Below are 13795 nucleotides of genomic sequence, written 5' to 3'. Positions count from 1 at the left end.
ATCCATGTTATGGACAGCAGCCCTCAGAGTGTTTGTTCTGTGCCTGCCTGCATTTTTGTTTTTTCGTTTTTTGCAAAACTCTAAGCCTTGGGCATTTATAAAGTTAACATTAGTGATTTATAACTGCACTGAACGATGGAAGCATGAGCCTCAGGGGAGCTTGGAGTCACAGAGACCAGGCTCATCAGCTTGCCTGAGCAGACGACAAAGGGACGGTGGTTTGCGAGACAGTGGCCATCACGGCGTGACCCCCGAGGAAAGGGAGACGCCCCAGTTCTACAGCGGGGGCAGAGAGTGGAGACCCGGGTGGAATCGAGAGGCTCCTCGGGTTGTGCGGTTGGAGGGGAGCGTGGAGACGACAGTGGGCCACGGGGTGCAGAGGAGGATGCTGCACAGAGGGGCGGGGCCTCTGCCAGGACGCACCGTGCGTCTCTGCACCAGCCAGGCCACTCGGCAGAGGGAGCGTCTCAAGCTGTAGAAGAACCGAGGAAGGGATGAGAGGAACAGGCCCCCTCCCCACCCGCGCCGGCATAGTGCCCCTCGCACAAGCCCAGAGAGGGAAACACTGGGGTTCACAGGATGTCTGTGGCCCGGTGGATATCCATTCCTAAAAAAATACAGTGATCCATACCTCACACCGAATGCAAACATGAGCTGAAAATGGATCATAGACCTAAATGTAAAACCCGTGACTATAAATCTTTTTTTTAAAGATTTATTTATTTATTTGAAAGGCAGAGTTACAGAGAGACAGAGGCAGAGAAAGAGAGAGAGAGAGGTCTTCCATCTGATGGTTTACTCCCTAGATAGATGCAATGGCCAGAGCTGTGCCAATCTGAAGCCAGGAGCCAGGAGCTTCTTCCAGGTCTCCCACGTGGGTACAGGGGCCCAAGAAGTTGGGCCATCTTCTACTGCTCTCCCAGGCCATGGCAGAGAGCTGGATAGGAAGTGGAGCAGCAAGGACTTGAACAGCGTTCATATGGGATGCCAGCACTGCAGGTGGTGGCTTTACCTGCTACATCACAGCGCCAGTCTCACCATGATTATAAATCTTAGGGAATTAAACAGAAAAAAATCCTGTCTGATTTGAGGTTGGCAAAGTTTTTTTTTTTTTTTTTTACAAATTAGACTTCATCAAAATTACAAACCTCTGCTCTTTGAAAGCAGTTCTGTGAATGCGAATACCAGCAACAGGCTGGGAAAATGTGCAGATGGACTCGTGTCTGGAATCAAAGGTGAACAGCTGAGTGGGGGGACATGGGGAAGGATCGAGCAGACTGCTCTCTGAGGATACACGAGCTTGGCTGCACGCAGGCCGAGGGGGCTCAGTGTCACCCGTGGAAACAGGTTAAAGCCCCGGTGTGCATCCGCTGTCCACGCCACCATGGCCGTAGGTGAAAAGACTGACTACAGCAAGCGTCAGCCAGCAGGTGGGGGAACGGGCACCCCCACGTGTGGCTGGTGGGAATGTCAGATGCGCTACCTGTGCTCTGGAAGCCGTTCCTTAACACCAAGTTCACTGTGCACCTCCCATGTGGTGCCACCGCTGCACTCCTGTGGTGTGCCCGAGAAGTGCAAGTGTGTGTGTGTCCGTGCAAAAAAGTGTCTATGAGTGTTCACAGTGGCTTTATTATAGTGGCCCACTGTGCGGGCATCCCCCGTGCCCACCAGCAGGTGACTGGAGACACTGTGTATGTGGGTACAATACAAAGCCGCACGCCAGCCAAGAGGAATGAGCCATGTGTACCTCCTACAGCTCGCTGAGTCCTGAAGTAGCACAGAGACAAAGTAGCCCGCCACAGTTCGTGTCAGCGCGACCATTCATATAAAGTTTTGGGACATGCAAACCACTGTGCATGACGGGAATGAGGTCAGAGGTTGCCTGGGCAGGAGCAGGTGTCCTGGGGGTGGTGCACACATCAGTGAGGATTTCCCCAGCGTTCACAGTGTCGCGCCTGCCCGGAGTGTACACGGCCCCTGTACGGTTTCTGCAGTCTGTCTTTCTGAGACGTCCAATAGGAGTTCACCTTTTAAGTCTCCTCTAAGATCTATCAGAGGATTAGATCCTTGAGGAATGTTGTGTGGAATAATCGAGAACTCCATCCGGGTTCAATAAGGGAACAATAGCTGCTAAACAAAGGTGAGCCACAGGGAGCCCTGCGTTCACGTGGCGGCGCCTCCGCGGCTCACAGAGCAAGTGCTGCGCGTCCCGTGGGTGGGGTGCGTGCGTCCTGTTGATCTGCAGTCAAGCGACAGTGCACGTTTTGTGAATGGCCACTGGGACTGCCCGGCCATCGGGTACATGGCCGGTGTTGGCCTCGCTGGTCGGAGGGACCCACAGGTGGACACTCGCTCGCACTGGGATCAGCGCGCAGGTCTCAGTGTCCGTCCAGGGGTCTGGTACTGCTGACCAGTCCTTCCAGGATCCCTGGCAGTGCCTTCCGTAGGGGTGTGATCATCGGAAGAGAAAAGGCGGTGGCCTTGAGCCTTGAGCGTGCCCTGCAGTGATCCCTCGAGGCCAGGACAAAGCTGACCTTCTGGAAACCTCCAGGATTAAAACGGACTTTGTCCTACTTCATTATTCTCAGATTAACCTAACTTTGTTTTGAAGCTGGAAGCAAAATGGCTTGTATTTGTAATAATTGTGAATTGACCATGGTTGCTGTGCCCATTTCTTAAAGAATAATTAAAAAAAAAAGGCAAGATTTTAAAATATCCAGAAATAGTGGTGCTCCTGGTGAGAAATTGAGCAGGAAGTCCACTAGGGGGCGTGCCCGTGCTCGGGTACTACTGGACACGGTGGGTTTGTGTGTCCTCAGGGCCCGGTGGAGGTGGCCTCCGCGTGTCCGGCCGTGGAGCCTGGGTGCAGGGTGACTGGGCGGGTGCTGCTCGGATTGCCCTGTCACAGTTGCTGGAGGTGCAGCAGTTGGGTCCCCACCTGGGGAGGGAGGGGGGCGATGGAAAGTTAAGGACAAGGCCGGCGCCACGGCTCACTAGGCTAATCCTCCGCTTTGTGGCGCCGGCACACCGGGTTCAGGGCACCGGATTCTGTCCCGGTTGCCCCTCTTCCAGTCCAGCTCTCTGCTATGGCCCGGGAGTGCAGTGGAGGATGGCCCAAGTGCTTGGGCCCTGCACCCCATGGGAGACCAGGAGAAGCACCTGGCTCCTGGCTTCGGATCAGCGTGGTGCGCCGGCCACTGCGCGCCGGCCGTGGTGGCCATTGGAGGGTGAACCAACGGCAAAAGGAAGACCTTTCTCTCTGTCTCTCTCACTGTCCACTCTGCCTGTCAAAAAATAAATAAATAAATAAAGTTAAGGACACAGAGGCAGCCGGGCGCAGGGTGTGGGGGGCGGCTCCTGTGGTTTGCAGAGAAAGCTGCGGCCTTCCTGACTCGGCGCCGGGGCCCTGAGCCTAGACGTGACCTAGTGTCCCTAGGTCGTCAGTCGGTGCCAGCCTGGTCAGCCCAGCTTGTGTCGCCCATGTGGCCACAGCCTAGGAGAAGTGGGGGCCCCGTGCACGAGCCCTGAGCTGGGGTCTTCGCAGTGGGAGACTGGAGCATCTGCGGCTGCCACCCCTCCTGCCTGTCACGGGTGCGAGATGACTGCTTGGTTTTGCTGGGAAGCTGGGAGCTGTAGAAGCTGGCACCACTGCCTGTCGGTGGCTCCTCAGACCCCTGACTGACTGATCTTCGCTTCCTGTCTTGTCCTGCAGAGCCCCGAGGCTGCCCCGAGAGCCTTGGTCACGTCGTGGGGATGTCAGAGAGCCCCCTGGGACCCGCCCCCGCCATGCTGGGGGCCGACGCCCCCGCCACGCCCAGCTTCCAGCAGGCTTTCGCGTCTTCCTGCAAGATCTCGAGCAATGGCCCGGGCCCCAGGAGAGAGAGGTGAGAGCACGGGCCGGGCGGGCCAGGGTGCGCTGGTGCGGGGAAGTGCAGCGGCACGGGGTGGTATCTCAGCGTCTCAGCTCGGGGGATCGCGAGACCAGAGGGAGCCAGGGCGGGGCTGGGGAGGCGCCCCGTTCCTCACTGCGAGGTCACCGGCCACGCCAGCTTTCAGGACTGTAGGGAAATAAGCTGTTAGGGAGAACAGGGCTTTGCTCTGCCCGCAGTCTGGAGGCTCACGGCCCAGAGCAGGGGCCGGGCTCCGGCTGGGCACTGCTCCTCGGCTGCATCCCAGCGGCGAGAGACGGACCTCGTGTCCAGCTGTGTCCATGTGTCAGTGGACACACCAGTGTCAGTGGAACACGCCAGACTGGGGTGACGATCAGGCGTGGAGACAGCGACCGAGCGAGGACCCAGCAGCCGAGTGCCTGGCAAGGACACGCGGGACAGCAGGGGACTCCGTCCCCATGGCGGGCGGGGCCGCCACTTCCTTCCTGCTTAGTTCCTGTTAGGATTTTCTTTTTTTCTTTTTAAAGATTTATTTATTTATTTGAAAGTCAGAGTGATAGAGAAGACAGAACAGAGAGAGAGAGTCTTCCATCTACTGGTTCACTCCACACAAGGCCACAATGGCCAGGGCTAGGCCAGGCCAAAGCCAGGAGCCAGGAGCCAGGAGCTTCATCTGAGTCTCCCACACGGGTGCAGGGCCCAGGCACTCGGGCCATCTTCTTCTGCTTTCCCAGGCCATACACAGGGATCTGAGTTGGAAGTGGAGCAGCCGGGACACAGACCAGCGCCCTGCCCGTGTGGGACGCCGGCGCTGCAGGCGGCTGCTTTCCCCGCTACGCCACACACCCGTTGGCTGAGCTTTTCACACTAAGGCTGACCATGCAAATGAGGGGCCTAGGCGGCGTCGTGGGCTGCACAGGGTCCCGGCTCCTGCGTCCCAGTCCTCCTGGCATGGGCCGGGCGGGGGTGGTGACGGGTCCTGGAGCCTCGTCTGGTGCCTCATGCGCGCTCCCACTTGCTTTGTCTTTGAACAGCCCGTCCTCCGCAGAGCACCCGTGGCTGGAGAGCAGTCGGCCCGCAGGAGGACCCCTCGGCGCCCGCGAGTTCTCTGGCCCGAGCCCGGACCCCCCGGGGCTGCCCTGCTTCCTGCCTTCGGAGCTCCAGGCCTCTTTCCACAGCCACGAGCTGCCCCTGGTGGAGCGCCCCCCGAGCGGCCAGGCCTTCCTAGGCTTCGGCACCAGCCCTGTGGGTGGCAGCCTTCCACCCCGGGAGGACCCGGGGGCCGTGCTGGGCAATTGCCACACGGCGTCGCCGGTCCCTGGCACCCCGCTGACTGCAGCAGGCACTGCTGACCACGGCTTCCTGTCGCACAACTTCCTCACTGTGGCACCTGGCCACGGCCACCACAGCCCGGGTCTGCAGGGCCAGGGGCTGAGCCTGCCGGGGCAGCCGCCCCTCCCGGAGAAGAAGCGGGCCTCAGAGGGGGACCGCTCGCTGGGCTCCGTGTCCCCCTCATCCAGTGGCTTCTCTAGCCCCCACAGCGGCAGCACCGTCAGCATCCCCTTCCCCAGCATCCTGCCGGACTTCAAGCCATCAGACGCGGCCCCGCCCTTGCCAGGTGGGTGCATGGCCCTGGGTCAGCTCCCTCGGGAAGGAGGGGGGGCGGGGCTACAGGTGCGAGCTGGACTGTGGGGGCCGGGCCCTGTCGGAAGCATCCAGAGCCACGGAGTCTTTCCCGTCCCACTGGCCAGGGTCAGCCATGACTGCTGTGTCTCGTGTGTTCTGGGCACCTGCACTGACCTGCGTCGGAGCCCCGTCCAAGGCACAGTGCAGCCACTTGTGGGGATTCTGGCTGCTTATTCTCTTAGCGTTTTGTTTTGAAAACAACTTTCTTTTTCAAGTCCAACGAAGGCATCCAAAATTTATTGATGAATTATTCCAAGTGTCTAAGAAATAAGATCCCCTGGTTAAAAGACCAGCCCTGCTGTGTGTACCTGTTTTGTTTTGTTTTATTTTATTTTATTTTATTTTAAGGTTGTTTATTTGAAAGGCAGAGTTACAGCGAGGAGGAGAGAGAGAGAGAGAGACAAAATCTCCCATTCATTGGTTCACTCCCCAAATGGCTACAACAGCCAGGGCTGGGCCAGGCTGAAGCCAGGTCCCGGAACTCCATCCTGATCTCCCACGTGGGTGCAGGGGCCCAGGCACTCGGGCGTCTTCCGCTGCTTTCCAAGGTGCATTAGCAGGGAGCTGAACCGGAAGTGGAGTGTGAGTTTGCAATTAGAAAAATCACTTCTCACGGTTTCTCAATTTTGCTTCACAGACAGCCCAGGGGATAAGCTTGTGATCGTGAAATTTGTCCAGGACACTTCCAAGTTCTGGTACAAGGCGGACATCTCCAGAGAGCAAGGTACGTGGGAGGAGGCGGGCTTCCTGGACACCTGCCCCGCTCAGCACCCAGGCTCCTCGCCCGAGGTGGGGTCCTGCCGCGGGAATGTTCCAGAACCTTGGCTGTGGGGCGGCCTGGGTCAGAACAAGGCCAGGCCACACCACACGCCTGCAGGGGAAATGCCGATCAGTTCCTAACGGGCAAAGCTTGTGCTCATGAGGGAGTTGGCAAGCCGTGGGCGCCCCCATGACACTGCAGTGGGGGCGGTAATTTCTGGATGCTTCCACCAGCCAGCGGCTGCCAGCCACAAGCACTGGCTGTTGAGAGGAGACACACTCCATCGGGGTCCTTAGCCACAGAGGGTGGGGGCTAGGGAGGAGCTGCCTTGCTCTGTGTGGGCAGGGACCCCACGGTGGGCTTCCCTGCGTATGTCCCCTGCAGGCCACACCCAGCATCTGCAGGCTGCGGGACTTTGAGTACCAAGTCCACGGGTCACTCTGAGAGGGAGGCGGAGAGCTGACACCCCTGCCCTGCTGGAAGATTCGGACAGCGCCCGGAGCCCGGGGCGGTGGTGTGGGGAGGGCAGGGTCAGGATCCCAGGCAGTGAAGGGGTTCCTGAGGCTGCAGGGGGGTGCCGGGCTGAGCCGAGCGGGGCGCCGACGGTGGGGGGGGGGGAAGCCGCGTGGCTGCTCTGCGTCGCGCTGTCTCCGGGTGGTGTCTCAGAAGCGCCAAGCTGGAGTGGTGAGGGCTGCCCTTGGCCGCTAGAATCCTGCCCTTCAGTCACGCAGCTCATAGAGACTGGCAGAACGTGCCTTTCTCCCCGTGAGCTCAAAGAACCTATTGTCCTTGTGAACGGGAGAGAGAGAGAGAAAAACGCTCGTGGCCTGGAAGACATTCATTCCCCTGAATCGGCCTTTGTGCAAAGTTCTCCAGGCTGAGGGCCGGCCGGACGCTGAGTCCCGTGGCCACCAGCCCGTCCCCAGCACTGTGGCCTCCCACAGCAGCTCAGCCAGTGGGGCAGGCGCCAAGGTGCTTGGGTGGGGCACTCGTGTTCTGGAACAGGGCTGGGGGGCCATTTTTCTGCCAAAGGCTATTTGGGTACTTACAGCGTCATTTGTGGGCTGAAATGTTAGCCGGCTACAGCTTTATTGGATTTTGAGGCCCACCTGGGGCTGCCTTGGCAGGACCAGACCAATTGAAGTTGCCAGCCTTATAAGTTTCATGGGCCAGATGTCCTGCTATCCCTGTTCTAGAAGGTTCTGCGCCTAGCCTCCTACTCCGTGGTGCTGTCTTCCAGCCCCGGCTGGTATGGGCTGGGTTGCCTTTTCCCACAGAGCCCTGGTGCTGTGGGAGAGGGGGCTGTACCTTCTGACCCCTCAGTGGAGCGGGGATGATGGCCGCTCCTTCCTCGGGCTGCCAGGAGAGCTGTCAGTGCTGTCCACGCCTCGAGGAGGCACCATCTGGGTCGGGGCAGTCGCCCTCCAGGCCTGGACCTTGCACACGTGCAAAGTGGTCTACTGGGGTGGGCTCACTCAGAACAGCTCACGCTGCGCCAGGAGTGGGGAGGCGGAGCCTGCCCCACGTTCTAAACGCTCTCCGAGCTGCAGAACCAGGTTGTGCTGGGCATGCTCCGGCCGTGGCACGGCTGGGCGTCGGTGCAGGCGCCAAGGTGGGAGGAGAACGCAGCCGGGCCTCCACTCCCTGCCTGGTCCTTGGGTGGGGAGTCGGGTGCTGAGGGCTGGGCAGAGTGCACACCCGCCAGCACCACGTGCACGCCTTCCTCCTGGGCCTCCCCCACACCCCACACAGGCTGGCGCCTTAGCCCATCCCTGTTTCTGAAATGAAGCTCTGGCTCCCCTTTGCTGGTTCATAAAGGCCCAGCCCCTCATGCCCATGCAGCCCTGGGCTCCGTGCTCTGGGCTCTCCCTCCCAGGTGGCCGTGGAGGGAGGACTGGGCTTCCCCGTACTGCAAACATCGGAGTCTGGAGGTGCAAGGAGTGAGGTCTCACACTGGGGAGAAAACGCTTCCTGTAGGTGTTCAGCAGGCGCCCCCTGCCTGCAGCTGCCGCCCACACAGAGGCCGTCCACTGCCAGCAGTGGGCTTGGAAAAAGCAGCACACGGTCAGCCCCCAAACTGGCCAGATTGCACCAGCGTGCAGGGTGGGCAGGCTCATCCTCTAAAGTAGTGGGGCCCACGCCCACCCTGGCCGCCCCAGCAGGCTCTGTCCTGGTTCCCTTTGTAGACGAGGGCAGAGAGAGGTCAGCCTTGTCCTTTGGCTGTGGCTATGACCGAGTGCCTGAGCCTGGAAGTGTGTAGAGAACGTGGCTTTGCTGTGACGGGCCGTGCTGCAGGCTGGGAAGCCCGGATCTGGGCGCCGGCCACAGTTCCTGCCGCCACCACTCAAGGTGGACAGCAGAGGGGCAGGCGGCAAGCGCATAGCAGCGTGGCTGAGCTTTGGGGCAGCCCGGCTGCAGGCACCTGGTGCACCCCCAGGAGAGCAGTGGCCACCTGTTGCTTCTGGTGGGAGCAGAACTTGCACACCTGTCCCGCGGCCGTGTGTGGACGCTCACACCTGTCCCCTCCCACAGCCATCGCCATGCTGAAGGACAAGGAGCCCGGATCGTTCATCGTGCGTGACAGCCACTCCTTCCGCGGTGCCTACGGCCTGGCCATGAAGGTGGCCACGCCGCCTCCGTCCGTCTTGCAGATGAACAAGAAAGGTGGGTGCTGGGCCCCCATCTGCTCTCCGTGCCGAGGAGCGGCGCCCGCCGGCTGGCGGGGATTTTCTCCTTAGTCTTTCTGCAGGGCTGTTTTGCAAATGTCCTTGCTCCAGGAAAAGATCCACTATTTGTGAATTTCATTTTCCGCCCAGGCGCTGGCCTCGGTGTCAGGGCTCACCGCTGTGACCTGTGCCGGCTCATTGCGGGCAGACGGGCCCTCTCGGGAGCATGCTGCAGGCACTTTCTAGTTTCTGCACCCAGTGGGCTGGCTAGAAGTGGCACCCAGGGTCACCAGATGTCACAGCTCCAGCTACGGCCTGGACGCGAGGGTCCTGGGTTCAAGCAGGACGGTGGCGGGCGGCTGCTGCGGAGCGATACGTGCTTCCAAAGGGGAGGGGTTTGTGCACCGGAACCCCCACTGCATCCCACCTGGAAGACGGTGCCGCCCCCACTCCTGGCCTGGACTCACCGTTGGGCCTCACTGTGCCGGAGTCTTCCCGACCTCCCCTGTGGGGCCGGTGGAGCTGGGACCCAAGGGCTGTTTCCTGTCTTCTGCAGTTGCTGTTTGTTTATTTTTACTTTATTTGAAAGGTAGAAAGACAGAGATCTCCCATTTGCCATGTTCATTCCCCAAATGCCTGCAGCAGCCAGGACTGGGCCAGGCCAAAGCCAGGTGCCTGCATGGCAGGGTGGGTGGCAGGGACCCAGCTACCTGAGCCATCGCCTGCTGCCCCCCAGGGCGCCCATCAGCAGGAGGCTGGACTGCAGGCTGAGGAGCTAAGGCTCCCATTCGCGGTGCGGGCGTCCCAAGCAGTGTCTACATTGCACCAAACGCCCGCCTCCCTGTGGGCCCTCAGCTGTGAGCTCTTCTCTCACCGAGCACTCCCGTCAGCCAGCGTCCTCGCTGCAAGGACCCGCGCCACGCCCCTGGCCTGAGCACACGCAGCTGATGCGCTGTCCCAGTGCCCCGTGCTCACCCAGCCGTGCCATCGCACTGCCCACAGCCCCAAGCCCCTTCCTGGCGGCCCCGGGCAGCCTGCAGGGCGGTGGCTGGCCATCAGAGCCTCCCCAACCACAGCTGGCCGTCAGAGCCCCCCAACCACAGCTGCTTGCTCTAGGGCTGCTCTCGCCCACATCCTCCCAGGCTCCCGTCTTCACTTTGTCTTGTTTCTCATTCCTGAGCCCAGGTGGAGACTTGGCCAACGAGCTCGTCCGGCACTTTCTGATCGAGTGCACCCCCAAGGGGGTGCGGTTGAAAGGCTGCTCCAACGAGCCCTACTTCGGTGAGTGGCTGACCTGGCGGCCAGGGTCCCTCTGCTCTCCGACCGCCTCTGGGGGCCCTCGCTCCCCTGCTGGCTCGCTCCGTCCCGAGACTCCTCTGAGCAGAATTAGTATCTTTAGGCTCAGCTGGTTATGAAAACATTCTTAGAGGCTTTGTCAAACCTAACGCGAAGCCCCATGCTAGGAATAGAAGCCACAGATGGATACAGAGTGCCCTCCTGGTGGCCGGTGGGAGTCCCCACAGGGGGGCCCTGGCCCGTGGCACGTGAGCCACAGAGCTCCCTGCAGGGTGGCTTCCTCCCTGTGCACCGGGAGCCTCCACTGTGACCCGGGCTTGTGCTCGCCCGGCGCCCTCACTCTCGCCCATTGGGAAGAGTACGGTCCAGGGACCGTACGTGCGGTCACAGCTGGGGTTCCCCTGATCCCAACCCTCTGAGTTTGCCATGCAGCCAATGCGTGGTTGATTCTGTATGGTTTGGTAAGGAGCTGTGCAGTTCTCTTCACTCACTTCTTCCTGTCTCGCTCAGTGTGTTGCTTCTCAAAGTTTGGTACAGAGTCACACGGGGTGCAGTGCCCCGGCTGCTGGCAGTGGACGGGCTCTGCCTGGGCGGTAGCTGCAGGCGGGGTGCACCTGCTGCGCCTGCTGACTCACGTCTGCTTCCGTCTCTCGCAGGGAGCCTGACGGCCCTGGTGTGCCAGCACTCCATCACGCCCTTGGCCTTGCCCTGCAAACTGCTCATTCCCGAGAGAGGTACGGGGCTGGGTCCCCAGGGTAGTCTGCCTTGGGGGTCCTGGGAGGTCCCTGAGAGCCAGACGGGGAGTATTTCTTCTGCCCCACGCCCTGGGGGTACAGGCAAGTGGAGGAGCAGGGAGGAGGTCACGCAGTAGCCAGATGCCCTGGGACGTTTTCCCGTGCTGGGCTGCCATGACAGCGCTCCGTGGAGCAATGGTCCCGAGGCTTGGAACCCAAGACCCTGGGACAAGAGGCCTTGGCGTCCCCACCGTTTGATTTCTGAGATTCTGCAGGATGAGCGTTGTGTCAACCGTGCTGAACGCGGGACCAGTGCTCCCTCTGCTTTTAGCTTCGTCTTCAAAGACACACAGTGAGAAAGAAACTCGCAGAGGGGCTCCCGCGGCCTGCCCAGGCCGTTGGCTGAGCCGTGTCCGGGTCACAAATAGGTGACCAATTCGGACGAAGCTGATTTACCTCTTAAAGCTGACTCGTTCACATGAGTTAGTTCAGTCTAGACCCGGCTGGGTCGTCACCCCCGCTTCTGTCCCCAGCAGGGTCGCAGTTAGGTTACTGTCCCCAAGGGAAAGTCCCCACAGAGCCGTGCGTGTCCCCTTTGGGGACTTGGCCATGAGGATTCTGCGTGGGCAGCAGGACTCACTTCTGTGTTTCGTCCCCTCCCTGCAGATCCAATGGAGGAGATCACGGAACATTCTCCCCAGACGGCGGCCAACTCGGCGGCTGAGCTGCTGAAGCAGGGGGCAGGTGGGTGAACGCGGGTGAGGCTGGACGCACACTCGCGCACAGCCCCCTCCCCGGCCTCCAGGCTTCCTCCTCCCCCGTGGTGCCCAGCCTTTCCTTGTTCCCGAAGCTCGCCAGGCCCGGGCGGGGCTCAGCTGCAGCCGCGGGGCTGAGTGGAGCCAGGCCGAGCTGGCGGGATGAATGCCGAGTCCGGCGTTAGTCTGGGGGAACCGTAGGAGGACAGGATGTGGGTGACCTGCCCTGCCAGCTGCAAATGCCAGTGCCTTCCGGAGAAGTGAGTCAGCCGCCGGCCTCGCTGCCATCTGCCGGGGAGGCAGACGCCACCCAAGACTGCTGTCCGGACGCCGGGCTGCCACTTTGTTTTTATTTATTTTTTTTAATCTTACTAATAGGTTTTATTTTTAGAGCAGTTGCAGGCTCACAGCAGAACTGAGAAGCAGGTGCAGGGATGGTCCTCGTAGCCCTGCCCATGCAAGCGCACAGCCACCCCCACCGTCCACGTCCCCTACCACAGTGACACGTCTGTGGCCACTGAGGGTCTGTGCTGACCCATCGCTGTCAGCGAGGTCCACGGTTTATGTTAGGGTTCACTCCTGCCGTTGCACGTGCTGTGAGTGTGAACAACTGCACACGCGTGTACTGGCCTGTGTCCACCGCCTCATCTCCTGCAGGAACGTGTCACTACCTCAAAGCGTCCTCTGTGCGGGGCCCGCCCGTCCCTGTCTACACAGCCCCTGGCAGCCACTGCTCGCTCCCTGTGTCCTGGGCTTTGCCTTTTCCAGACTCTCGTGTGGCTGGAGTCACGCAACATGTGGCCTGTGCGTTGTGGCTTCTTCCACGTAGTACTGTGTGTGTGCGTGTCGCCGGCGTCACCCACACTCGACCAGAGTAGTGTCTCACCAGCTGGAAGAGCCGTGGTCTCTGTGTGCGCTCACCTGCTGACGGGCATCTTGGTTGCTGGGATGTGTTGGCAGTTTGGGTATAGCCACCGTGAACATCTGTGTGTCTGCCTGAAGCCACCGTGAACGTCCGTGTGTGCGTGAAGACACATGAACATCCGTGTGTCTACGTGGACGTGTTTCCAGCTCCTTTGCCTGAATGCCACGAGCATTACCGCCGGGAGGGGCGCCCCTGAGGCTGCAGGTCCTCGCCGGCACCTGCTGCTGGCGGGGTTCTGAATTTGGCCATCTTCTTCCGTGAGATGTTCCACGAGGGCTTTGCCCATAGCCTAATGGGGTTTGCTGTGTTATTACCGTGGCGTTTTAAGAGCGCCTTTTCTCGGGCGTGTTGTCTGGGAATTTGTTCCCTGTTCTGATCTGACAGCAGGATCTTCAGGTCCAGCGAAACCCAGCTCGTCAGCTCTGTCCTCGTTGGTGTCACCTCTTAGAAGCCATCCCCGTTCCTGAAGCTGGCTGGGTTTCCCCTGTGCGTTATCACTTGAGCCGGGTAGTCCTTTTGGGCTTGATTTTGGGGGCGGGGTAAGGTCTGGATCCAGGCTCTTGCCGTGGCTGTGTGCTGTTTCTCTTTGGTTAGAGCTGAGCCGCCTGGATTTTGTGGGGCCGGGTCTCCTCCCCCAGCACCGCGCTGTTTGATTCCTGTGGCTTGAGTAGCACCGGCCGTCGTCTAACTGGTTCTTCAGTAGCGTGTTTGCTCTCCCGCGTCGTCTCCCTCTCCATGCAAGCTGGAGGGCCGCTTTGTCAAGATCCTCGTCCTAACTTGCTGGAATTTTCGCTGGGATGGCGTGGAATCTACAAGAGCTGGCATTGCGACAGTGTTGTCTTCCTAGCTGGGCCGGGTTTGTTTCTTTGATGTGTGTTGTCAGCGTTGTGTTGTTTTTCTCATACAGATCTTGTGTGTAGTTTGTGGGGTATTGTGTTTTTAGTATGAATTTCTTCTTGTCCATCGCTGATACATAGGAGAGAAGCTGACTTTTTAATATAAAACAACCTTGTGCTTTTCAGCTGGTGCCGCCCTGCAGCTGTGTTGGAAATGTGTTTATGTGCAAGGTGGAAGGAAGCCGAC

General features: G+C 60.1%; 1 protein-coding gene across 4 annotated transcripts in view; it reads left to right on the top strand.

Moving 5' to 3' along the window:
• The window catches only part of TNS3 (tensin 3), a 188121-nt gene that overhangs the window by 163176 nt on the left and 11150 nt on the right, over positions 1-13795 (top strand). For all 4 annotated transcript variants that reach the window (XM_062178939.1, XM_062178940.1, XM_062178938.1 and 1 more), the window contains 7 exons: positions 3713-3884; positions 4925-5508; positions 6214-6300; positions 8869-9000; positions 10188-10283; positions 10955-11032; positions 11699-11776. In XM_062178939.1, the coding sequence (XP_062034923.1) occupies positions 3713-3884; positions 4925-5508; positions 6214-6300; positions 8869-9000; positions 10188-10283; positions 10955-11032; positions 11699-11776 (1227 nt within the window). The remainder of the gene's footprint in view (positions 1-3712; positions 3885-4924; positions 5509-6213; positions 6301-8868; positions 9001-10187; positions 10284-10954; positions 11033-11698; positions 11777-13795) is intronic.

This window comes from Lepus europaeus, chromosome 20 (assembly GCF_033115175.1).
Source record: "Lepus europaeus isolate LE1 chromosome 20, mLepTim1.pri, whole genome shotgun sequence".
NCBI lineage: Eukaryota > Metazoa > Chordata > Mammalia > Lagomorpha > Leporidae > Lepus > Lepus europaeus.
This window is presented reverse-complemented; position numbering and strand designations above follow the sequence as displayed.